The 27,329-nt window shown below is 38.2% G+C and overlaps 2 protein-coding genes across 2 annotated transcripts; both read left to right on the top strand.

Moving 5' to 3' along the window:
- Window positions 1–528: 528 nt before the first annotated feature.
- Window positions 529–14,069, top strand: LOC311280216 (interferon alpha-inducible protein 27-like protein 2B). Its single transcript, XM_084392190.1, has 8 exons — window positions 529–678; window positions 780–812; window positions 927–1,088; window positions 1,351–1,457; window positions 1,592–1,664; window positions 8,554–8,589; window positions 8,678–8,839; window positions 13,720–14,069. The coding sequence occupies exons 1-8, from the start codon at window positions 663–665 to the stop codon at window positions 13,905–13,907; spliced, it is 777 nt and encodes a 258-aa protein (XP_084248316.1). The 5' UTR covers window positions 529–662; the 3' UTR covers window positions 13,908–14,069.
- A 1,549-nt stretch (window positions 14,070–15,618) lies between these two features.
- Window positions 15,619–18,596, top strand: LOC311279927 (uncharacterized protein). The gene is made up of 4 exons (XM_084391748.1): window positions 15,619–15,808; window positions 15,898–15,927; window positions 18,063–18,224; window positions 18,332–18,596. Exons 1-4 carry the CDS (start codon window positions 15,799–15,801, stop codon window positions 18,427–18,429), a joined length of 300 nt encoding a protein of 99 aa, XP_084247874.1. The 5' UTR covers window positions 15,619–15,798; the 3' UTR covers window positions 18,430–18,596.
- The last annotated feature ends 8,733 nt before the right edge of the window (window positions 18,597–27,329 follow it).

The following is a 27,329-nucleotide window of genomic DNA, read 5'->3' as shown; positions in this document are numbered from 1 at the left end:
ATAACATCTTTGGATGTTATTTCACAATTATAACCAGAAAAGGCTTCATTAACGTCAATAGACCTGTGGAAATGGCTTTTATATCACAGAATAATATTCTCTATATTTAATAGGAAATTAGGCCTACCATTAATTCATAAATTTTTCATAAGAATGAAACTTAGCTGACTGATCTAAAAGGTCAGATAGAAAGTAAATTCATGTATCCTTCCAACTATGTAAATAAAGAGATTTCCGGTTAACTGTAATATATGTGGGGAAAAGTTATGTACACAACAGAATAGATAGAATAGAATAGAACAGTTGAATAGAACAATATTTAAAAAAAAAATATTGTATGGTATAAAGAACCCTATTGAGTCCGATTTAAGTAAAAGTTCCTGAGCCGTTTTACTTTAAAAGTGTAATTTACAATTTTTTTAAAAATCCAAAAGCACAAAACCACTTTAATTTACAAGAAGTAGAAGTAGTACAAGCTGATAGACAGCAAGTGGCAGTAATGCAACTTTTTGGATGCCCACTGCCATAAAACACCAAGAAGAAGAAGAAGGCTACATTTATTTATGTTCCGTTTCGTGGGGTCTTCAAAGTGTGTGTGTGAAATCATTCTGCTGTTGTCACGGTGTAGTTTAAAGTAGGCCTAAAGTAAACTTTTCGAAAGCATGTGGTTTCCGAACGGTGAGTAACACGTATTCATAAACGACACAAAACAAATGTAGGCTACCTCTGTGTTGCGTCGTTTGTTTTTTAATCCTTTACGTTATATATTAATGTTTTAGCTGCCACCGTCATTGGGGTTACAGCTGGGGCCGGTAAGTAGCATTCTAGACCGGTTTAAAAACAAAATCACCAGGGTTCATATAGATAATGCTTGTTAGAACAATAAATTATTATTTTTTTTCTCTATGTATTTTCACGTTGATAAGCTGGTGCCGTTGCCTTGACCCCGCTTGCGCTCTCCATGGCTGGGTTCACCGCCGCCGGGATCGCGGCCGGTTCGGTGGGAGCTGGCATGATGTCATCAGCTGCAGCCGCCAGCGGGGGAGGAGTGGCTGCGGGGAGTTTGGTCGCACTGCTCCAGTCTGCAGGTATTTTTTTTACTGGAAGTTCAAAGGGAGTTGTTTTCTGGTGTTTGCTAAACCTTAAATAAGACTATAAAAGCATTAATAAGAGAAAACCAATTTAACAAACCTGTATTGAAAATGATTAGCTAAACTGATTTATGTATTAATATACATGGAATGTTTTTGTATTGTAATTACAAGATTGGAAGCTACTACACCCGTTTTATGCGTCATTGCAAGGCGGTTTCGGTTATTGATGTCATAGGAGTTTTGTTCTCTCTCTCAGGTGCTGCAGGGCTGTCTGCAGCTGCAACCGCTGGTGTGGCGTCTGTAGGTGGCGCTGCAGGGGGTCTGTTTGGAGGAGCTGTTGGTTTGCTGAAGAGGATGAGGAGATAAGAAATGTCCATTGAGCTTCTGATCGTCCCAATTCAAGGGCTGCATCCTTCAAAGGCTGCGGTCTAGCCTACGGAGGACTGTTCTTGTCGCCTAGAAACTGGAGCTATGTTTCCATCACTTTGTTTTCACAGGAAACAAAGGACACATTTGGAGGCTGCATTTGGCCTTCAAAGGATGCAGCCTCTGAATTGGGACGCAGCAATAGTCAGTGCAGCTTTGCAATTATAATGTTGAAAAAATACCAACTAAATTGAGCATCTTGCGAAGCAGCAGAAAAAACTGACATTCCATGAAAGGTGTTTGGAAGCAGCCTCTGTGTGTATATGTAATTGTGTGTTCTTATGCAGGATATAGTATGTTTAAATTTACTTTACTAAAAGCACTTTTACATCCTGTCATTGAGTTCAGAATTAACAACATTCGGTATGGTTTCTCATAGAATGTATAAATGTACTATTTAAAATGAATCAAAATATTAAATTCCTGTCCTCCTTATACATCAATGTGGAAAATATCTGTATTTTTGCATGATTTTAAGTGTATTGTAAAATTATTTAAATTTAAAAAATTTAAATTTATAAATTATAAAAATGATTTATTATTACCCAAAGTGACTTAGGAATAATGTAACAAAAACATGTTATTAATCATGGAGAAATTTAAGTGTCAATGCAAAGTTTTGAAGTTGACCAGAAGGGTACAGTACAAACAAATAGTTCTTTACTGGCATCTGTGGTTCCATGAAGAACCTTCCAGGAACTTTTTCACAGAAGGTTCTCTACAGTGGAAAAAGGTTCTTCAGATTATTAAAATGTTCTTCACACTAATAATAATGCTTCTTTTAAGAACTTTTCACTAAGAGGTTCTTTGCACCAAAAATGGTGGTTCTATGGCTTTGCTGTGACTTCCTGTCACATGTGACTATAATGAAAGTATAGTGCAGGTATTCTGAAATTCATATTTAAGGCCAGATCACACTACCACAACAAACAATTGATGGCTTTTGTTGGGTAAATGTGGCTCAGTCTATATTAATGGGTATTTAATCTAAGTCATACTTTAAAATAATAATTTCGAATTTAATATCATATTATGACTTTCACGTGATAATTTTGACTGATTGTCATAATTCGGACCATTATTCTTATTTCATATTTATGACTTGTTAAATCAGAATTTTGATTATAATTATGATGTGTGTTTTTTTTTTCTGTGGTGAAATTTATCTTCCATAAAATCCGGAGGGTCTCAGACAAATACATTTTGGTCATTTCGTGGAAAAATCAACCAAATTTCAGAAACTTTCCCATCTCAAATTTTTGATTTTGTTAAAAATATATATATTTTTAAGAAAGACAAACGTAAATGAAGAAGAAACCAAAATATTAGGCTACATGTGATGGATGTGTATATACTGAGTAATTTAAAGTTTTGTAAAATGGGTCAAACTGACCATTTTCACCTGAGATTGGGAGTCAGATTACAGGGGGGTTAAAATGACTTTAGCCATCTTTGTTTCATTATAGCAATGCCAACGGTGACATTTTAAAAATGGGAATAAGCACTACTTTTGTTTTTTGCCCAAACTTTGCACGCCTGCAACTCATATTAAAAATATCTTAATATCCTTTTAGATTCTAATTCTTAACAAACTTTTATTTTGGTTTCTTATTTTTTAAGGCCGAATATGGTTAATTTTAAGTCCCAATAAATAGGAATGTTAATGTGGCTCCATGAGTAAATTAGTACACATTTTCTGTAGAACAAATAATGTTGAAATGTATCTTCTTTTTTTTTCTATCAACACAATTGAACATTACTGAGTGCCATAAAAAGTTTGTGTGCCTGTAACTCTAAAAGTAGCCTAATAAAGATATCTTGATATCCTACTATATTCTCATTCTTAATAAACTTTTCTTTTGTAATCTTCCCATTAATAGATATAATGTGGCTCCATGTTCAAATTGTTGAATTTTACCCATTTTCAATACATAGCTACACCAACGGATATTAGGCATAAAAGGTGATAAAAACATAAAAGGAAGATACATAGATGGCATAAAATTCAAAAGCACAATAACTGAACGTCTTTGAAATTACAGAAAAAAAGAAAAGAAAAAAGCATTTAAACAAAACTCACCTCAACATGTATTTTACAATCATTTAACCCGCAATGGGCAATGCTGAGGTCACTGTTACTGTACAGCGTGCAAGACTGTCATTATGTTTTACTCTTATAAGAGACACTTTCCTGTAGTCTGGCGAATGTGTCTTATAGCACCTCCCTGAAATGACTTTTGGCAGGTTGGGATGTCTGAATGTGCTATATAAGTAATACTACTGGTATTTCGTCGTCTTGAGGTTGCGCAAGCGCTGAAGGGGAGTTTAGAAATTGAAACTCACCACCACATCTAAACGTGATTCCAAGCAAGCAGTTTCAGTTTCCTTACGTCATTCCGTCTGCAGTATAGCCATAGCAGTAGTGCGACCAAGTAACAAACTCCTGTGCTACAATCTTCTAAATCATGAAGCGCGGTAAGTAGCCCAAACATTTGCTTTTTTATGAATATGAGATGTTATGCAAGTGTAAAATGCAGGAGGTATGAACTCCTTTTGCAGGACATTCAATTAGAAATAGGATAATCGGTAATGTTCAAATGCAGGGGAGAGCGGGGCACAAAGTAACGCTTTTTGACTTTCTCACTCAGTTTGTGTAAATCTACTTATGGTTCAGACTCAGAGTATTTATTTTTCCCCACATTAATTTCAAACATGTCTAGTACAATTATGGGGTTTTGTTTTATTAATACAGTATATACTTTTTCTTGATATACCCCAAAAGAATGGAAGTGAAATGTGACAATGCCCCATAGGTGGGGCACATTGTAACATGACAGCTTAAACTGTTATCTGATCTAATAAAAAAAAGACAAACTAAAATATTTTCTCAATAAAATACAATTATTAACTTTTTCATATAAAATAATGGCATTTTTTAATAATTAAATATAAACAAATTTTTGAATTTTGACTACGAACACAGGAAAACACAGCTATACAACATAGTTCAAAACAAATAAATAATTAGTCATTTCTGAACATTGACTCTCAGTCTTTATTCTCATGTTTTCTCAATAGAATTAATAAAAGTATAGAATATAATAGCATATTTCTAACAGGGTCACATTGTAACGCAGTGTGACAACATGCCCCGCCTGCACAACTGGGATTTAAACCCGGCTAGTGTCTTCTGCTGGTTAGCGAAGTATTAAAGAACTATCTCAACTGTTAAATAACATATTGGAGATTGAAATAATATCAGATTTGTCAATCTGAGATGAAACATTTACTTAAGTAAGAAATTTACTTTTGCTATGGTTTAATAAATGTCTATGGATATCTTCCAAATAATTTTGGCGCAATTTTTTCTCTATAGTGTTGATATAGCAACTAGTAAATACACCAAGTTTCGTCATGCTAGCATGTATGGAACTATTTAAAACAAGTGTGTTACAACTACCCCCGTGTTACGTTGTGCCCCGCGCTCCCCTGATGGCGTAACAATTAAAAATTAACAACATAAATGTTCAATCAGAAAATAAAATCGTGATATTTAGATATTTGTTGTTCTTAAACCTAGGCTATTTGAGATTGTAGAGGAGAAATGTGTTCTTATGCATAAAGTAGGCCTACTTAGGCTAGACTGCAAAATCGTTGTAAAATAGGTTTAATGCGTGATCAGCGTTAATATTTGAAAAGTAGACGATATATTGTTTAGCTACTTTTCAAATATTCTATATAAGAAGCCGTAGTTTAATATTTGGCTAGTCTATATTTTCATATTTTGCCCATGCACATTTGTAATTGTATAGGAAACGGCTTCGATCGCGACTCAACCAATCAGAATCAAGGAATGGACTTTAGTCTATTGTATTTTGTTTTATGTGCATGCATGTTTAGAAAGAATCAATCGAGAACCGGAACTATCCGTTTTAAGGAAATAAGAACAATTAAAATAAGATTTCCCCAAATGGATTGTTACAAAATAACTGACACCGACATTCTTCCTCTGTTTTGCTTGATACATCAGCAAAAAGTTGCTGTTAGACTTTTAGTAGCCTATCTCTCTAATCTTATTCAAATTCATTAGGCCTATTTGTCAGGTAGTAGGTAATTGAATTGAACATTTAAGAATTCCAAAATAATTTAGGGCATGTAGGCCTGGGCCATTCCAGCGAATGGGTGACATTTGCGTGTTGTAACTCTTCAAAATTAAATTTTATTTTTATATTTTTTCAACATTTAATCTAATACTACACATATTTAACTATTCGAAATGTGCATTGGTCAATCTCAGGCAACTTGATTCATTTTTTTTTTTCAAGGTTTCTAAGCAGAAGATGGATGCGTGTTACATGTAAAAAATAGTAACAGGAATGAACACTTGGACTGTGTGAATACCCGGGGACACGACTAATATGTGTATTTTATCTAAAATATTAGATAAAATATTTTTTTCTCATGAAAAAAAAAGACATTTTAAAGCATAGATTGGATAGGATATAAAGTCACACAACAATGCAAAAAAAAAGGTTTCTGAAAGATTTTAATCATTATATTTCATGGTAAGTTTAGAGATCGAGAGTGAGGACATGCAGAAAATGCTTCTTTTTTTTTGTGTGTGTGTGTGTGTGTTCTTTGTAGTTTTTATTTATGTTTTTAATTATACATTTTAAATTTGTAGTTAGCTTAATGTGCAGGACATTTTGCTTAATAATAAAATGTATTTTAGAGTTAATTTTCATGCAATTTTATACATATAGTGAGGAAAATAAGTATTTGAACACCCTGCTATTTTGCAAGTTCTCCCATCATGGAGGGGTCTGAAATTGTCATCGTAGGTGCATGTCCACTGTGAGAGACATAATCTAAAAAAAAAAAAATCCAGAAATCACAATGTATGATTTTTTAACTATTTATTTGTATGATACAGCTGCAAATAAGTATTTGAACACCTGAGAAAATCAATGTTAATATTTGGTACAGTAGCCTTTGTTTGCGATTACAGAGGTCAAACGTTTCCTGTAGTTTTTCACCAGGTTTGCACACACTGCAGGAGGGATTTTGGCCCACTCCTCCACACAGATCTTCTCTAGATCAGTCAGGTTTCTGGGCTGTCGCTGAGAAACACAGAGTTTGAGCTCCCTCCAAAGATTCTCTATTGGGTTTAGGTCTGGAGACTGGCTAGGCCACGCCAGAACCTTGATATGCTTCTTACAGAGCCACTCCTTGGTTATCCTGGCTGTGTGCTTCAGGTCATTGTCATGTTGGAAGACCCAGCCTCGACCCATCTTCAATGCTCTAACTGAGGGAAGGAGGTTGTTCCCCAAAATCTCGCAATACATGGCCCCGGTCATCCTCTCCTTAATACAGTGCAGTCGCCCTGTCCCATGTGCAGAAAAACACCCCCAAAGCATGATGCTACCGCCCCCATGCTTCACAGTAGGGATGGTGTTCTTGGGATGGTACTCATCATTCTTCTTCCTCCAAACACGTTTAGTGGAATTATGACCAAAAAGTTCTATTTTGGTCTCATCTGACCACATGACTTTCTCCCATGACTCCTCTGGATCATCCAAATGGACATTGGCAAACTTAAGACGGGCCTTGACATGTGCTGGTTTAAGCAGGGGAACCTTCCGTGCCATGCATGATTTCAAACCATGACGTCTTAGGCCACGTCCACACGAAGCCGGTGCGTTCCCGATCCGATCTTTTTTTTTCCTCGTTCTAAAAAAAAATTCCGTAAACACGGCGTCGTCTCAAGAAATATCTGCGTACACACGAAACCACTGAAACCGACTGAAAACGGTGTAGTATATATGCCAGACCAGTATGGGGCGCTGTAATTCTGCCACAGAGATACACTATACACGGAGAAGAAGACTTTGAGCATGCGCATAACCTTGCGCGCTGTATACGAACCAAGAAGAAGACAAAGATTATCGCTTTTTGCTCACCACAGTTGCAGAGAAGCAATAGATTTTGCTGTAATAAAGCTAGTAGGCTTAGTAGCTTCTGCAGCACGAATACAATCATATAAGTCCGCCATTATTGTTGTTGCTGTTACTCGTGACACAGACGACACGTGATGTGATGACATCATCGTTTCACAAAATATACGGATTGGCTGTACACACGAAACCGCAAGGGTGTCGTTTTCAGATTTATCCACTTTGGGACCCGGTTTAAAAAAATAGCGGTTTCAGTCTCCCAAAACGCCGGATCCGTGTGGACGAAACGCCAATACGATAAAAAATGTATACGTATACAGCGAAACGCGTCTCCGTGTGGACGGGCCCTTAGTGTATTACCAACAGTAACCTTGGAAACGGTGGTCCCAGCTCTTTTCAGGTCATTGACCAGCTCCTCCCGTGTAGTTCTGGGCTGATTTCTCACCTTTCTTAGGATCATTGAGACCCCACGAGGTGAGATCTTGCATGGAGCCCCAGTCCGAGGGAGATTGACAGTCATGTTTAGCTTCTTCCATTTTCTAATGATTGCTCCAACAGTGGACCTTTTTTCACCAAGCTGCTTGGCAATTTCCCCGTAGCCCTTTCCAGCCTTGTGGAGGTGTACAATTTTGTCTCTAGTGTCTTTGGACAGCTCTTTGGTCTTGGCCATGTTAGTAGTTGGATTCTTACTGATTGTATGGGGTGGACAGGTCTCTTTATGCAGCTAACGACCTCAAAAGGGTGCATCTAATTTAGGATAATAAATGGAGTGGAGGTGGACATTTTAAAGGCAGACTAACAGGTCTTTGAGGGTCAGAATTCTAGCTGATAGACAGGTGTTCAAATACTTATTTGCAGCTGTATCATACAAATAAATAGTTAAAAAATCATATATTGTGATTTCTGGATTCTGGACTCCAAGTGGGAGAACTTGCAAAATAGCAGGGTGTTCAAATACTTATTTTCCTCACTGTATAATGTCCTGGGGACAGAAATGTCACCCTTTCGGTGGAATGGCTCGCCTACAGACTGTTATAAATAAATTCTGCAGTGATTTCATCAGGTTTATTCTTTTTCAGGACTCTTCACCATAATTGGGGTCGCAACTGGGGCAGGTAAAGTTGTTCTGAGGGTTGTTTCTTCAAATGAACTTGTATCAGTTGTAGCCTACAGAAGATAGTTAGTGCTGTTTATGTCCATTAGTTGGTGCAGTTGTATTGGCTCCGGTGGCGCTCACCGTGGCTGGGTTCACCTCTGCTGGTATAGCAGGGGGTTCTCTGGCTGCCAGCATGATGTCATCAGCAGCCATCGCCAATGGGGGAGGAGTGGCTGCGGGGAGTTTGATTGCGCTCCTTCAGTCAGCAGGTATTTTTTTATTAAAAGTTTAAAGGAAGTTGCGATAGTCTTTTCTTCCATATTGTGACGTATATCTAGATGAAATGGCTTTTTGAACAAGAAAAAATGTTGGGAGTGGTGGGATGGTTGTGGTTTGCTATTGCTGTGATGTCATGTGAGTGACAGGTTGTCCAGCTCTCCCGCCAGTAAGCATGTCATTAGAGAAGAGATGTCTCTGCAAGAGGGAGGAGAACCTATTTTGATTAAAGATTAACAGGGCACATAAAATACTTTAAGTATAAATGATTTATAATAAATGCACTTTAAAGTAATAAGAAAATAATAAAACAATAAGTTATGGGGATATGTTTTTACATTTGCTTTAACTTATCAAAATAAGTTAAGCAATTTTCATATATTTTTATACAAGATTCAACAAATTTTTTAAAGTCAGGTTAATGTCATTTAAGTTGAAATTACTTAAACACAGGGTTCGAAATGAGGGGGGTCTGGGGGGGGGGGGGGTCTCCATAAGAATTTATTTTTGGATTTTGGGGGGTCCCCGCCAAATATATTTTAACATTAAAAATGATTGTGAAAATTATAGGTCTTTAGTGACGTTTTATATTTATAACAGTAATTAATTTATTTCCTAGCGCGAGGCAGCAGCAATCAGGGCAGCTATTAGCCGAGTGAGTTCCTATGCAGCGTCATGTTGTGGTGCTCCCGCAGACACGTAGGCTACTGTAGCTGAACCATTATGGCAAGCCATTTTAACATTTAAAAGCTAATTTTGACTATCCGATAGATATCAACAATGTCTTTCTGACTAGTCGTAATTACATTTTGGATAGTTGGAATTGTCATTCAAGATATCTGTAACATAATTGTGACTAGTCGAAACGACAGATAGAGATATCTGTAATTCAGTTTTAACTAGGCAAAACTGAATTACAGATATCTGCAATGATGTCATTGAAAATGACATTCAACTCGTCACACATCTTAAATGACAATTGCAGATATCTGTAATTCAGTTTTGACTAGGCAGAATGAAAGTTAAAGATATCTCAAACGTCATTATGACTAGTGCAAATTATTGTGCATGACGTTGCTCTATTTTACATATCCATTTCCCCTCTCCGCCATAATCAAAGAAAAAGTGGGTTAATTTCCTTAATTCTATGAATGGAAGAAGAAAGAAGCAGTCATGGCCTTGGCTGTAATCGAAAAAAACACCATAAAAAAAATATATTATATACAAAAAAAATCAAATAATTTTTACAATGCTATGTTTATGTTCATGCTTAAAAGGTTGTTGTTGCCGTAAGATTTATGCGTGAAAAAGATTCACACTAATTCACTTTAATAAAGATGCTTACATGCATGCTATTCTTGAAAGTACAATAACATTAACTTCCTTAGATGAGAAACAAAGTTCTTAGTTCAGATTAGTTCTTATTTTTTATTTTATTTTTTCAGTTTGAAACCGTATCTAACAGCATTAAAAAAGACGATTAAAACTCTGGTTGCTCCGACATGGTGCTGATCAGTGCTAATTAAAGTTAACAGTTAACAGGTGCTATGTGATTTGATGATTTGAACAACACGCTCTGCTCCCGCCTAAAGTGTGATGCATGCATACAGATATCTGCAACGTCATTTGGCCTAGTCAAAACTCTAATTCAAGATATCTGTAATTACATTTTGACTAGGCAGAATAAAAGTTACAGATATCTCAAATTTCAGATATCTCTAATCAAAATTAATTTCAAGATATCTTTAACTTGATAATAGATATCCACAATTAAATTATGACTATCCCTAACTCCAGTTTGAGATATCTACAACGCCATTTTGACTAGTCATAACTCCAGTTACAGATATCTACAATGTAATTTCGCCTAGTCAAAACTTAATTTAAGATATCTGAAAAGGAACATGTAGATATCTTGAATTGAGGTGAATTAAAGATATCTTGAACTGGAGTTATGACTAGTCAGAATCTAATTGAAGATATCTCAAACTAGAATTACAGATATCTACAATTCAGTTGCAGATATCCGTAATTCACATAGTGGATATCTGCAACTGAATTGTAGATATCTGTAATGATAAACCCCATACAAATGAATGGCAAAAGTGATGTCATTTGTCCTAGGAAGAATGTCTTTGTGGATATCTGAAATTACAGTTATGGATAGGAAGAATGTAGTTGCGGATATCTGAAATGTTCTTTTTGACTAGGCAAAACTGAATTACAGATATCTGCAACACATATCCAGTCTAGCTTTTAAATGTTAAAATGGCTTGCCATAGAACCATAGACTGTAAAAAAATAGGAGCCGAACGCGGCAAAACGAAACCTCACAAAGAGTGAAATCCTGAATGAAAATCCTGTAAGTGCTTTGATTATGTTTATATCTCCATAATTGCTTATAGTAAAATATTAAGAGTTCGAGTTGCTATATCAAAAGTTGCATTAACTAGATACCCAGTGTAATGATTAGAAGAGTAGGCTACGTTTGTCCGGCACTGGAAATGGCAACACCTACAAATCTACCTCAACGTATGACAAGGCAATACTGTCTATGATGACAACATATCTAGGCTACCTCAGCTGAAATGCATTTTTTCTGTTATCAACGTAAAACTGCTTTTTAAATACTCTGTATTGTATAAAGTGCTATATAAAAAAGGTGACTCGACTCGTTATCGATTACAATGCCACAAAATATCGCTAAAAAATAAACAAACACAAAAAGGAAAATGTTTCTGACTATATTATTAACTGAAGTGTCATTACAGTTCTCTGCCTGATAAATTACAAAGTGAGTGAGTTTTTGAGCAAATCCCACTACATGAACATGCACGCCCATCAGTATCCATTGTGTTTGTGTACAATAACAGTAAATTCAAGAGAATATGGCTTTGTTTATGAAAATCCAATCAGCAGCAATACAACACAGAATTCAAGGGTTTCATAAACAGAAAGACATGTTAATGTGCAAACATACTGTTGCTGAATGTTTCGGCTGTCCTATTCTTGCGCCGGCTAGATTTGGTTTGTTCAGAGGAAATGTTGTGATGATACAAGATAACTGATGAGAAATAGATGCTAGTGAACAATAAACAGGTTATATCATTTATTCAGCAGCTGTGATATCTTGAAGGGGTGTTTTAGCACTCATACTACAGTATAATAATAAATGGTATTCCTAAGTAATATTTTTTTCATTTTAATTTTGAGAACTAGTTAAGGCAAATTAATAAAATATGTGCCTGGTCACCTAACATGTTGATTTTGAATAATGTGGTTACTATTGGATTATTGTCATTTTAGTGGCTTTTAGTCATGTTAGAATATCTTACGTTTTTTTTAAACGTGTCCCTAAAGATTGTAGTTCAGGTTTGAAACAAAGTAAACCATCTAATGTAGGTACAGTCTTTTCAGACATCATTATTATTCAATCCAGCGGCCAGTTGTTTTACAAATTCCATTTAATGTAACGTAAGGGATGAGAAATGCCATTTGTATTAGATCAAACCCCTTGAAGGTGCATGGTGCTGCCATAATGAGTACACCTGGTGGATTTAGAGTTAACTTCCTTGCTCAAGGACAGAATGACCTGTTATTCACTTTGTCATGTCAGGGATTCGATTTATATAAGGTGCTGTAACTTTGTTGCTCCAGAGAGGGTTACCTGTTAGCCACTTCTCCAGACACCACTACAATACTGGGCCTAGCCCAAACCATGGAAAACATCCCAAGACCATTATCCCACCTTCAACATTGGTCCACATAATTTTGCCTGCAGTATATAGTGTAGCAAGGTAGTGTTGAGAATTTTTAATAATTTAATTTTAGGGGACCCCCCCAAGAGTCCTAAGTCATTTCGAACCCTGCTTAAACATGATTGTTGATTGTACTTAATTTCAAACAGCAACTTTTTTTTTTTCTTACAGTGTAGGCTACTGAAATGTCACTGTGAAATCAAAATAGATCGTTCTTGGTTTTTTTTATAATAATGTAACAAACCTTATTTCAAATTGTGGTCGATTTTTTTCCTAAACCTAACTATCTGGTCTACACCCAATTGATCTTATTAACTGGGGGCGTCTCCAAATCGACACCCAATACCTTTATACTCTAGCTCGTGCATCTTCAGTCGACAACCGGCCGAGTTTCTTACTCTAACTAACTTGTTTCCCTAAACTAGCTCACTTCCTGCGCAGGAATAATCGACAAACAGACTTCTGCAAATGTCCTTTAAATGCTTTAATCACTGCCGGGAGATCTTTCCGAGCAGTTCTCAGGGAATCTCTCCCAAGAAGCAAGGCCGGAGGATCTCAGACGAATTCCATTGAGAATCCCACCAGATAACACGGATACAACAGTTTTTATAGAATCGAGACAAATAAGATTATAGTGACTAACATGTCACCTTCAATATGATTGGTTCAATTGGTTCAAAAGCCCCAACCTTTTCCCTCTGTCACTGGCACAAGCAAACTCTGTTTTTGTGATTACTTTTCACAAGGTTTGAGAACTAGTCATCTGTCTGTTTCACTTCCCCTGTTATACACACACACACACACACTCAAAGTCACAAGTTTTCCCCAAAGAGCTTGGAAACATTTAAAAGCATATGAATGTCGTTCCTGCAAGAAAAACAAATGTTAGTTGATTAATTAAAAAATCCATCACAAAATGAATAGGCCATGTGGCCCACATACTATGAAATGGGTGCATATTCCATTTTAAAGGAATAGTTTACCCAAACATAAAAATGTCCATCATTTCCTGACCCCCATGTCATTCTAAAAATGTTGAAGAACATGTTAGCCTATAGGTATACAGTCTTTTGGTGATTTCAAGATTGTCTCCTCTGCACGTTCTCCCTGGTCAGGTGCTGCTGGGCTGTCTGCAGGTGCGGCAGCAGTCGTGGCATCTGTGGGTGGAGCAGCAGGTGCTGTTGTAGGTGGAGCTGCAGATTTGCTTTCTCGTTCCAAGAGTCCACCTCCATCTGATGACGAAGACGACGATGATGATGATGGGGAAGAGATGGCGATGACCCAAGAGCTTATGCTTAAATAGACCCTCTGATAATAACTGATGATAACAATGTACTATTTGTGGAAGCACTTAGTTACAGTATATATATACACATTTTATGCACCTGCCATTTCAACTTAAAAATATGAGGGATTCAATTTGTACTTTTCCCTTGCTTTATGGAAATTAAACATTTGTTGTATATTTCTGTGTGGATCCAGTTTGTAGGAATTTTATAGCCATTTACTTCCCATGTTCTCGGTTACAATAGGTTACCGCAATTTGTAAGTCAGTCTTTGGTCAAACTTCTCTCACATGGCAGCCTTGTTCTTGTAATTGACATAACTCCCTCAGTGAGCAAACAGCAAGCCTAATTAATCAGACCCACCCATATAATAGAGTCTGCCTTCCTTCAATGTTTGTCTATTGTTCTGCTCTGTTTGTTTGATTTGGTTTCAGTTTCCTTTCTTGGCCAGTGTCATAATATACAAAACCAATAAAATACAAAATGCGTATCTTTCAAATATTTTATGCTTGGAGAGCTTTGCAGCTGTCAGTAGGAAGAAAAACATGTTATGGCTTTCATGGAGGAATTTTAACTTTTACAATTAGGCCGGCGACACACTGGCTGCGTGGTTTTTTCTATATCTTTGCACACCAGAAACGTGTCTGACGCGGCGCTGCTGCTGGTGACACATGATAAGCCTCATTGGTGATATATTTGACATATGGGGAGAGAGTTGTGGAAGGCCTATACTTCATGTTAAACATAAATGTATAGCAGCAAAGACAACATCGGCAGTTTTGACGGCAAAATAGGCTACAGAATATTTCATTCTGTATGAAAGGTGCAATGTTTGAAAATCGATCATATTTATATCGGCATTTATGTCAAAACCTATGACTTTCAAACATCAAAATGTCATTTATTAATATGTATTCGTGTCAAAATGACATATAAACATTTGTTCCTATTCTATTTTGCCTGGAAACGCTTCCAACACGCTTGCGTGTCTTGAAATTTCTAGCATGCATGCGTTTTCCGCGCGGCTCAAGACGCGCCTGAGACGCGCGTGTCACGTAGGCAGTGTGCAAGCTCTAACCTGTTAACATGGGAACCGAAATAAAAACGGACAGGCCACGCAGCATTGCAGCTAGTGTGTCACCAACTCTTAGTTAACCATTAATATATCCTGTCAAACAAAGTAGCAAAGATGTTATGTCATACAGATTTTATAAAACAGTAGGCTATAAATTGTGTAGCGTACGTCATGTCATCGCGCGCATGCGTGTTTAAACTGTAATGGGGTAATCGAAACCTACTACAGCGCCTGCGTGTTCAAGTGTTTTTTTGTCAATGTTCTAGTTTTTTTATTTATTTATTTATTTTTTATTATAATGCATCGAACAATAAACAGACATAAAAGACAGAACATAGAACCTCTACAGGAATGAAATGATCGAATCTTCATTTAAAGTTTCACAAACAAATTTAAAAGAAAGAAAAATGATAACAGTAGCCTATAAACAAACACAGCGAAGACATGCATTAGTGGCATTACAATATATAGCCTAAATGGCATAGCCTATTTCAAGGATCTGTCAAAGAGATTTGAGAAATGCGTCATTTTCAATTAAGAAATGTCAAAAAGTAGGCTGCAAGTTAGAGAATGTTTGCTTATGAATGAAGACAGTTTCCAACAACAACAACAACAATGTACCTTTATAGTATCAGATTATATCTTTACGTCATCGCGCAAGCGGCGCAACAGGCTGCAGCGAAGACCAGAGCTTGTTGTCTCTGATGTTAGTTTCGATTTCCTTTCTTGAAAAGTGAGACACCCAGAACGCTATTTAAGCAAGCTCTCACATTTAAGAGATCAGTGTAAAGCAAGAGGATCCTGTTTGTTCGTTTTAACAGAGTCGACTTAAGATGGATCCCTGTAAGTATATATTTTGATTATTCTAACTAGAATTTTAAATGTTTAGGCTATCAATAAATGAGTTTACTTGTGTTTTCTATCTCCTCTAGTAACGCTTATTGCAACAGGTGCAGCAGCAGGTAAAATTCTTAAAAAATTCTTATAAACTAGGCTATATTTCTACATTTCTACAAACTAGGCTACATTGTTTGTATAGCTTTACAGAAAAAAGTCTCCAAAGCCAAATTAAAGACCTAAAAATAAAAGCATGCTCCACCGTATCGAAGGCTTTATAGAAATCTAAGAAAAGAATAAATCCATTATCAGTGCTTAAATGTGAAAAGTCCAACACGTCTATGACTAATCTTATATTATTTGAAATATGTATTTTCTTTAGGAAGACAGATTGAGCCTCATCAATAAGGGGGTCCATAACTGATTTGATCCTATGTGTAAAGACTAAGGCAAAGATCTTATAATCATTGTTTAAGAGAGAGATTGGTCTCCAATTATCTAATAGCCTATCAATGGGTCTTTTTTTGGTTTTGGAATCAAAGTAGGCTAATTAATCCTTGAGTTAAAGCAGCCTAGGTGGAAGACATTGATTTTCTATAGGCCTACTCTCATATAAACTTCTTTAAGAAACGGGGCAATAAGATCAGAAAAGGTTTTATAAAATTCAGCCGTGAGGCCATCAACCCCAGTAGATTTGTTAACCTTAATATGTGCGTTAGCGTTTAAGACTTCCTCAACAGTGATTAAGCTATCACAAAGCTCTTTTTGAACAGGGTCAACAGACTTACAATTAATTCCAGAAATAGAGAAGCCGAATGATCACAAAATTTGGATGAATATAACACATTTTAACTTGGTCATCTGTAACATAGCGGAAGTTCGCAAGTGCGTGTCTAAAAGTGGACTGGAAAGCAGCCCTAACCTGCGCTGCACAGACAGATCGGCGAATGACATCAAAATACCGCAAGAGAAAATATGAGCAGAGAAGCTATACCGTAGGCTTGTTTGAGATACGCCTTGCCTCGCCTGAAATGTATGCGACAGAGGGGAGGAGTGAAAAAAGTGCAGGCAAGACGGACAGATCTCTTCTTTTTGCAGTGGATCTGACACCTGTAAGATCAAAGAAAGATATTGCGGGATTCACGCACGTGCACGGTGTTGCCAATAACCTGGATGTAATTTAAGTTCTGTTGCTTTTATATGAGAATAAATATGAACAAGACACCCAACGTAGCCTTGTTATTTAATTCCATTCCAAATACGTGTTTATCCATCATTTTTACTTTAATACAGACATATGTGTATGGGTTTTTTTTTAATAAAATGACATCACATAACCCATATAGAGATCACACTGTCAGAAAGTTTGGGAATATTCGCTCATAATTTATACACATAAAAACATGATATCAGAGTTTTAAAATCAAACATTTTAAAAGAGAACAATACATCATTGTTGTTTAAACCAATGCGCATTAAGCTGTGTCGTCAGCAAGTCGTTTCCCATCATGCTTTTTATCAGCGCAGTCAGTGGAGAGCAACTGCGCTCGACTGCAGAATCCGACACGTCCGCCTTGCGCTCGCGAGAATTTTTTGACATACGTCAGTCAGCAAGACATCAGAGCAAGGCGGACCGCACTCGGACACATTTCTAACCGGCATGCATCTCGCGCTGATCACCGGTGATCGGTTCTGCGCAGATTTTGCTTATCTCAAATAAGCCTTTTTTCAATCACTCTCGCTGTACTTTGATGTCATAAACCGATCGGTCTGTGCAGCGGCGGCTCAAGTCGAACAAGCCTAAAACGTAGGCCTATCTCAAACCCCTTTGCACACCGTTTCCAGGAAACATGTTGTTCAACCCGGAAACCCTAGCAAACCTTTGCGCACCGGTTTGAGCTTGAACGTGGCCCAGGCCTTTATATTTTATATTTCTATCTGCTGTTTTATGTTATTTTGTCAAAATTAACATTAAATAAAATCAAAAGTGTAGGTCACATCATATTGACAACATGGTGAATGTAGTACGTCCAGATTATATTCGTACTACACATATTCATACTCATACTATAGAATGTACTTTTTAGTGGCTGTGAAGTAGGCCTAGGCCTATTTGTTCAAAATAAGTGCCTGTTCAATAGAGTACGCAATTTCGGATAAAGCCACAGAAAATGAGTTTTAAAAAAAACTGATTTTGTGAAATATATAAATTATTTTAATGGAATTTTATCCACTTGAACTACTGTGTTTCTCCTAATAGCTGGAGCAATTGTTGCAGCTCCTGCTGTTCTAACAGCGGCCGGTTTCACCGCCGGTGGAATTGCTGCAGGTTCAATTGCCTCCACTTTGATGTCAGCTACTGCTGTGGCGAACGGAGGAGGGGTCGCAGCTGGAAGTGTGGTAGCTGTTCTTCAGTCTGCTGGTGAGCCAAATATCTGGATTTTTTATTTTTTATCATCATTGCACTTTAACAATGCAAGGGGCAAATAGGCTACACAATTTTTTTCATGTTATTTTTAATGTCATTAGGTGCTGCGGGAATCCCTTTGGCAGGTCAAGCCATCGTGGGGGCTGTGGGAGCCACTGTGGGGGCAATTGCTAGCATGGCTAGCAACTATACTGTGTAACTAGTTTAAATCTGTGCAATTATTGTATGTTACAAAAAAAAAGAAAAGAAATCATTATATTAACATTATCTCACTGTATGTCTAAGTGATTAACATCAGTGGCCTATCTGTATCAGTTTAGGTGTAAGGGTGCTGTTTGTAAGCAAATAAAATGAAAACAAATAGTCTCTTGCTGTCATTTATTTATCATAAACTAATGTTGTGTGTAACTGTGACTGCTCAGAGTTACTCACTTAAACTTTCATAAGGGGAGTTTTCCTAATGAAAAAAGTTTCTCAGATTGCAACCACTGAAAGAACACACTGGAGCCATAAGGTACCGTTTGGTACTTTAGTAACTTTAATTTATATTATTTCTCAATATATTTCTCATTATATATTATATTCCTCATTGCCTCAAATCATGTCCCTAATGATGGGGTTACTGGAGAAACACAATTGACAGTATTTAGAGTTCTTGTAAAAACATATAGGTTCTGTGTTATAAATTCTTCATAAAAATGAGAAGTTATACAATTTGTTCCTGGCTTTATGCACATTATTGTCATAGGTGGCTGCTCAGAATTAAGCGCATGACGCAGGAGAATAATAATATGCAAATAGTCTTTAATCCAAAACTCACGGAACAGGCAGGGAAACAGATTAACACACTTCAACACTGACCAAGACAGGACAAAGAACTGAACCGAACAGGGAGTATAAATAAATACACAAGAACTAATGATAAAATGAATCAGACAACAGATGAACGGAATAATGATCAAAAAAGCTGAGAAACTGGGTCAAACTACCAGATAAGAAGACAGAACTGAAACATAACATAACGGAACATAACTCTGACAATTATATGCAATTCACATTTGTTGTGTATTGTTGTATTTTGTTGTTGTGTAGTCAATATGTGGTAATTTTAAACGCTTTACAATCTGCCATGTTCTCTAATACAATACAGCCTGACCAGCAGAGGCTTCCCTTAAAATGTTGAAACAATTCGCTGTAAACATTTTTAAACCCGTAAACTGAGCCTCATGTGTAACTCTGATTGTAGATTACCATTAATAAAATTCTAAATGGTGTAATGGTACAGGAATGAGAGACTCCCACAACGCCTTAGTTAGTACATACACCCAGTGCTGGATATGTTGTGCAAAAGAACAGCAAAAGGTTGCAATGTGTTCCTTCAGGCACACTGTAAAATACATCAGCTGAGAATAGCTACAGCCCAGATTAGGCTAAACCTTTAACGCATGCCTTAAAAAAGACTTCCAAACCCATTTAACAGGTACTTCTCCATATTCATCATGTTTTGTCTATTGAGCATTTTAAGCATTAAGCATTGCAGTATGATAGCATAGCTATAAACAAGTAGTCGGCAGGCCAGTCTTTGGTTTGTGGATAGAGCCAATGTCTGGCTGACACAATCGCTACTCAGTGAGATTGATAAATGTGCCAGGCTCCATGAACACGGGAGCAGATATTCTGTCCCAGAACAGACCACCTCTGGGGGAGTGAAGACTCCACCCCAAGACGGTCTGCATGATTTGGAGCATTTTTTCATCAAAAGAGAACACCCACAGCCCAATATCCTTCTTGAAGGAAAAGGACGCATTAGCCCACAGGTGGCCCTCTCTGTGCCTTTATGCCTTTCCTCCGTTAGCACTGTTCCTTCAGGTCATCTACTGAATCAGGGAGGACAGATACTCAGTTTTACTCTTGGCACCACCCTGGCAGAACCAGATATGGTTCCTGGGATTAGTTCAGCTGCTGTCAGCAGCACCATGGCCAATCCTGCTCAGGAGAGACCTCCTTTTTCTGGCAGAGGGCTCAATTTGGCTGTGACCACCTGTGGCCTCTCGTCTCTCCTTCACGTCTCTCCCGAGAGGTCATGAACATGATCTCTGGGGTAAGGGCACCTTCTACCAGGTGCCTTTATCCACAAAAATGTTAATTTTTTTCTGGCTGGTGCTCAGCCCGGCTATGTCTTGTGAGATCGCTTCCATTCTCATCTCTGCAGTAGCTGTTGGACGTGGGCGCACCCCGACCATGCTCAAAGTATACACGGCAGCTTTAACGGAGTGCCACGTACCCCTTAAAAACGTACCCCTTAAAAACGTACAACTTGAAATCTTACCCCTTAAAAACGTACCCCTTAAAAACTTTAGCTTGGTACTTACAGCTGGCCAGACGGTAGGAAAACACGACCTGATGGTCAGATTTCTCAGAGGGCCCTCCTCGCCCCAACCCTTTAAGGGGCCTGTCTATTGTCCTGGGGGCCCTGGGGGCCATAAGTCATTTTGCTCTCTACTTTCCCCACTACCTAGGGTGAACAGACACCACGCCCACTTTGCCAGTTCGGGCTCTTGGGGTGTACAATGAGCACTCTAGCCAATTCAGGCAAACAGAGCAGCTGTTTGTGTGCTTCGGCTGAAAAAGCCCGGGAAAACTCTAAATAACCATTGAATCAAAATAAAATGTTACTCTTAGAAATAAGCATGTGACCCATTTCAACTCCCGGAATCCGAGCCTGCCTTATTGGACAGATTTTAGGCCCCTAACACTAGTAGACTGCCTGGGGCCCTTGTCACCCAGGCTTCCGTTCTGCGCTAGTAGCACAGCGTTTTGCAGTGCATTGTCCATATGCGTCAGAAACTGATCTTGGTTCACTGAGATAACGGGAACAAGCATTGCATAGCTTGCCATACTACTGCGCATATGTGAGTCGACGCTACTGCTACTCAGACGAAAAAATTCTGACTCGAAATGACGAAATTTAGTGCGACTTAAATAGGCAGTCGGCTTCGCCTGTTTCGGCGGGCTGAAAAGCCATTTGTCTGTGCAAGTACACAGACGTGAGCTAACCAGTTTCCCTATACGTGTCAGAAACTGTAAAGGGAGCGATTTGTTTCAACATTTTATAGGGCCATAGTGCTTACAGAAACCAACAAATAACATTTGACTTATGTACCCCCCTGAAGTGGGGGTGGTCTGTGAGTGAATTGGAGCGAGTAACCCCTTTTTATTGTCTCTAAAACCCAATTTGACACACGAGGAATGGCTTCCTCAAGTCTGGCTACAGGCTGCGAAGGGTAAGAGAGCCGCAGATGGCAGCTCGCCAAACCCGTGTTGCTGATGCTCGCAGCAGGATTTGTGAAGGTGTTTGATTTTTATTTGACTCGCTTTGACAGCGGAAGTTCTGGGCATGCATACCATTGGTAGGGTGGATGCAGTACCCACAACAAACACAGAGCCTCCAACATTCAGAAATGAACAGAGGGTTGAGAAGTGAACACTTGGTTACTTTTAGGGTGATCCAGCCTTGGTGGGACTTAGCTCCCTCCTCGTGCCCAAAGCATCAGTGCCTGCTTGGGCTGCTCAAAATGAGTAGTGCTTAGCTTGGCGGAAACACTGCTTCACCTCGGATTCCGCCTTGCGCTAGGGGCTGAGCAGACATGGGAGCTGGCTTGGTGAGCCAACGACGGCTTAGGGCGACTAGAAGCAGCAAAAAAACTAGTGAAGGGGGTGGATTCTGGAATCCAATGCTGCTTCAGGGTATATCTAATGAGTGATTATAATCAAGATATGAATCAATATTTTCCTTCGAAATATCAAAGGAGTTGAATGACTTCTCTAGGCTTGCGAGATTTTACTTTGTTATATAAGTTACCAGTGTGATTACTGAAATGTTCTTTTCATGTATTCTCTAATGTCTGTATTTGATGTCAGGAATGCAGTAACAGTGCTTGCTCATTTAGCCTGGCTTCAAGAAATTAAATATGGAAAGATGTTTTGTTTGAGAAAGGTCTTCAACATGTGTCAGTACATCCATCTGCTTTTCTAGGGTAACCTGACAACTAGGTCACAAGGGTTATTGGAACCAATAGTTTGAGGGACCATTTCGAGGTTAAAGCTTTACTTTACTGTGTTATATTAAAGTGTCCTCTTCTTGAGAGAAAGAACGCATTATCTTGATGTTTTGAGATGTTGTAGTTAGAACATGGCCAAATCCAACCTTGGAAAAGCTGTGTGTCAGTGTGTGTGTTAGTCTTTTTGGTTACAGGTTAAGGAACCACTGGCATTATTGGAGATTGACTTGTTCTGGACAGGCTGGTGCCCAGCAACCCAAATCTGTGACCTGGAATGTCACAATGTGCCTTTAACTTCAGGATCCGAGTGTCAGCAGCATAATTGATGGAGATATGCTTCAGTCTATCTGTATGTGAGTGGAAAATTACTATGTTTATCTAATTCTTAGCCAATGAGAATCATTCAACCTGAAGCAAGGTCGTAGCTTAGACCTTGGTGTAGGGTATAATTGCTGTGATTTTTGTAACTGTAAGTGGGGAGTCCTACGAACTCTGTGTGAGTCTTGAAGCTGACTTCTGCTGATGAAACTGCAAATTATCCTCAGTAAAACTTTTCTTTAATTTATTATAATTCTTAATCTTGTCTTAATCATTTCTGATTCTGAGTTTTTTACTGTAAAACCCCTTACACTAGCCTGCTTCAGTAGGACGTGTTGCATAGCCTGCGGCACCTTCCAGGCCACTGCGAAACACTCAGCAAAGCCGTGCAGAACCGAATACGTCCAAGGGAGAAACGGGGAAGTCAAGGAGGGCTATCCTGTCAGCATCCTTGATCTTCAAATTTAACCATAGGTGGCACTTTGAGTACCACTAAACAGGCCATTATACAGCTATTCATCTGAGCTGTTGTCTTTGTAGCGCAAGTAGCGAGGTTGGTTGTGCTGCACAGCTCCTTAAAAGCACCAGGGTCTGGGCCGGACTTCTCCATAGCATGAAGAAGTTGGGCTTGAAACACTTGAAGAACCGTTATCATACGGAGAGCAGATCCAGCTTGACAGGCCACATAGTAGATTCTGCGACGGCCTCCTACAGGGGGAAGCTTTCGGCGCCATCAAGAATGGTGAAGGTGGGCGAAGCAGGTAAGTGAACGCGGGCCAAGTTGGGGGCGTGCCACAACTGGTGAGTTTATCATGAACTGAATGGGATGGGGTAGGTTCCTGGCGGGGGGCTCACCCTCGTCCAATATTTCGACTTAATTCTTGAAATATTTCGACTTTATTCTCGAAATATTTCGACTTTATTCTCGAAATATTTCGACTTTATTCTCGAAATATTCCGACTTTAATCTTGAAATATTTATACGTTGCGGTTCAGGTTATTACACCAACATTTTAGACACCAGTGAAATTTTAAGGTACAGAAATATGGTATAGAAGTCAAATGCGTAGTAAAACCCTTATTAAAGTTGCAAAACTTATTCAGTCAAGATTCGAGTAACATTAAGGACATTGCCTATACATTAGGCTGCTGTCACTTCAAGAACTAATTCATGGATCCAATATACTGATACACATGTGTTTTCCATCTCAACTGTATATTTTCACTTAAGACATAGGCCTAACTGACTATGTTTATGAGGATACTTGCCAATACGGGCATTTTGAAGCGCAAGAAGACGTGAAAGAGAGTTTAATTCAGTATTCGTGCGGATTTCTGGGCGTGTGCTTCAGATGTTTGTACTCCAAAAACCTCCCACACAGCGAATAACGAAATTAGTTCCATTTCATGTCTTTTTGCGCTTAAATATTTAAAATGGCAAGACTTAAACTTTGTGCCGGTGTAATACATTGGTCAAAAAAAGTCAGCGTAGGTTTTTATTCTTCTCACAGACCATGAAACACATAGGTCAGCGGCCCATTGGTTATTTTATTGATTGACACTGGGCTGTTCCAATCACATCTTTAAACACCTCTCCCTTTGGGCTCTGAGCAAACGTGCAGTGTCAGTGTGATAGTCAGAGAGTTGGAGAAGAAACGCAAGGAATGTGCAGAGAAATAGCGTGAAAAAAAGAAACAGGCCCTTCAAGCAGACGCTGTAAAATGTGTCAGATTAACAGATATGTTTTGTGCAGCAGCAGGACCTTTATCAGCTCCCGTGGCTGATGATGATAGTGAGGAGGATGAGGAGAGAGATGAGAAAGTGTAGTAGAGCCTGCACTAAGCAAAACTAGGAACCCATTACCTAGTTACGCATTATTTCCACATCTGCATAGTTGACGAATACCGCATTTTACTAGAATTGTAATGAGACGCGTTTGTAAACCATGTTTTCCACCAAAATAAAAGCTTGATGCAGTTTAAAAGATAAAAGATCATGTTAATTAAAAGATCATGTTAAGTATACAAAATTAGTACAAAACTAATTATGAAAGTTTCCTATTCCTATTTTTCAGTGCATTTGTTTTACAATATAGGTCTATTACTGTCATGGGATTAATATAACCATTATGTAGTAGTGTAATGTAGACTGAGACACTATATCACAACTAAAGGTTTGAGTTTTCCTTTGTTCAATTTGCACACTGAATATGGATTGGAGCTCTTACTTCTGAACTCTAAAAGTGCACCAGATTGATGAATTTAACATTAAACTGCACACAATTTTCTTCCGGGGGCACACGGCCCTGAACCCCCCTAGAAGGAACAAGGTCCACCCACCACAGTTTTACTCTTGGGAAACACTGGTATTGCTATGCCAATGCAGCTTATAGCTCGCCTTAGGATTCATCACTGTGGATGTATAGTTCAATTAAAATTTTGGAGTTAATTCATCTTTTAACTCTCACTCATTCCTATTCCCTCATTACATGGCATTAGTTGGTTTTAAGGAATAGGAGTTGGTATTCATATTCAAGGGCGTGCAAAGATGGGTGGTGTTTATGATCGTGTAGTGGGCCAGTCTGAGCCAAAATGCCAAGGCCGATTTTTTTTTTTTGTCCCAGTCCAGCCCTGCCGAGCGATGTTCACATTTGTTCACGTTCATGTTCACACAACATTGCATTGCTAGAATTCATAAAAATATTACCAGGCAACTGGCAATTGACACTGTTTCATTTACTCGTCAACACATTTTCACTCACATATATGGTGCTTGGCGAGTGTTAATTTTAGGCCCTGGTCAAATGTGTAACACTAGTTGTAGATTAATGGCACAGGCATGAAAGCCTCCACAATGCCCTTGTTAGTACATACACCCACTATACACCCAGTGCTGGTGTTCCCTCAGGCACACTGTAAAATACATCAGCTGTAAAATACAATAGCCACGTCATAGAGAAAGAACAGCCCAGATTAGGCTACACCTTGAACACATGCCTAAAAAAAGACTCCGGTACTTCTACATATTCATCATGTTTTGTCTATTGAGAATGTATTGCCTCAAGCATTGCCGTCAGTATGACAGCATAGCTATAAACAAGCCCCATTTTTGTTTAGGTTTTATCACCTTGGCTACAGCAAGCACATATTCTTTCATCAAAACATCAAAATTAAATGGAACAACTGGGAGAATGTTATTTATAAAATAATTTTATATGATTTTATAAATAACATTCTCCCAGTTGTTCTATTTAATTTTGTTGTTTTGATGAAAGAATATGACTTCCAAGAGAGATATGCCATATGCTAATTTGTGAACACTCTGAACCTACAGCCAACCTTTTAAACAGGCAGGCTAAACAATCAAAACTTAGTCAGCATTTTATAATAATAGCATGTTAAAAGATATATGTGGGTAATGTAAATGTTTATAATTGACATTTGTTTTGTATTTGTCTGATATGGTGCTTCCTTTGGATCTTGCTGTGTCGCAGCAGTATCGACACCGGCTGATTGATGGAGTGATCACTAAAAAGAGAGAAGAGAAAACGACCATAAAGAGGATTACCTTCTAGCGGTTTGTGTGGCGAGTGATCTGTGATGGATTTTTAATTAATAAAATAGTAAACTGTATATCAAACTAATTATAACTCTAACATCTAAGCATACTTCTCCTTTAGGCCTAACATTCTACCACTTGAACAAAATGTAATGTGTAAGTTTGTCGAAACCAGTGGAAAATTCTGAGATGCTGGCTAGACAATATCAAAAATATACAGTCTATAATCAAATGAACTTCTAACCCTTTTCTATTTTTTTAATCATTTGACATCTAAGTTGCTTCTACCTAGTAACAGAAGGGTTTGCATATGAAGAACCAATCAAATTGTAAGGAAATAATGTCAGTGACACATGCCACTATCCACTGGCACATGCCAATGAAGACCGGATGTGCCAGCGGATGTGCCAATACGCATAGTGACATGTGCCATTGGCTTCTGTGCGGCAGATGCCACGTTACTTAATGTTAATACTGCTCCTGGAGATTTTTGCCATGCTCCTATTCTATAAAAACTGTTGTATTCCTTTTGCTGGTGGGATTCTCTCGGAAATTTGTCTGAGATCCTCTGGCTGTGATTAAAGCATATTCAAAGGCATTGTCTGAAGTCTGTAGATTATTATTGCTACGCAGCAAGTTAGTTAGTGGAACAAGTTATTTAGCGAAACACTAGAGACCTTATTACCAAGTGATAGTGTGGAGCGGGTTAAGAACACTAGAGACCTTATTCCCAGGTGATAGTGATCAACAGGGGACGAGACGTCGTTCGACTCTTAGGCAGGGTTAGATTGCGGTCAGGTAACTATAATTCTTAGGCATTTTATTTATGCGGTAAGAATAGCTACGCTTATGCGTAAACCCGCGCGTTCACAGGTGAACTCTGAGTATAATATTTGCAGGTGTCAAATTACCTCGCTGGAGTAATGACGAGCCTATTTATTGAGCTTTAGTGAGCATTGAAATTAAAAGTACTAGTGCAAAATGCCCATGCAAAATCAGTTTTTGTGTGTGTTTTTAGTAATTGTTGGTTTGGTGCCCGTGAAAGAGACTGTGAACACATTGAATTCAGGGAGCAGGCTAGGTTACTACAAATGATGGCTGTGAATAAACTATAATATTCAGAAGTAAACAGTGTAGCTGACTGAGTGTTTATGTATACCAC

The sequence above is a fragment of the Rutilus rutilus genome (genome assembly GCF_951802725.1).
Source record: "Rutilus rutilus genome assembly, chromosome: 20".
NCBI classification, from domain to species: domain Eukaryota; kingdom Metazoa; phylum Chordata; class Actinopteri; order Cypriniformes; family Leuciscidae; genus Rutilus; species Rutilus rutilus.
The sequence above is the reverse complement of the archived record's forward strand: the minus strand, read 5'-3'. Positions and strand labels throughout refer to the sequence as shown.

Coding starts and splice junctions, on each gene's coding strand:
- LOC311280216 (XM_084392190.1), top strand. Junction 813..926: donor TGGGGTTACAGCTGGGGCCG/GTAAGTAGCATT, acceptor CACGTTGATAAG/CTGGTGCCGTTGCCTTGACC. Junction 8,840..13,719: donor TGCGCTCCTTCAGTCAGCAG/GTATTTTTTTAT, acceptor CTCCCTGGTCAG/GTGCTGCTGGGCTGTCTGCA.
- LOC311279927 (XM_084391748.1), top strand. Junction 15,928..18,062: donor TGCAACAGGTGCAGCAGCAG/GTAAAATTCTTA, acceptor TTCTCCTAATAG/CTGGAGCAATTGTTGCAGCT. Junction 18,225..18,331: donor AGCTGTTCTTCAGTCTGCTG/GTGAGCCAAATA, acceptor TAATGTCATTAG/GTGCTGCGGGAATCCCTTTG.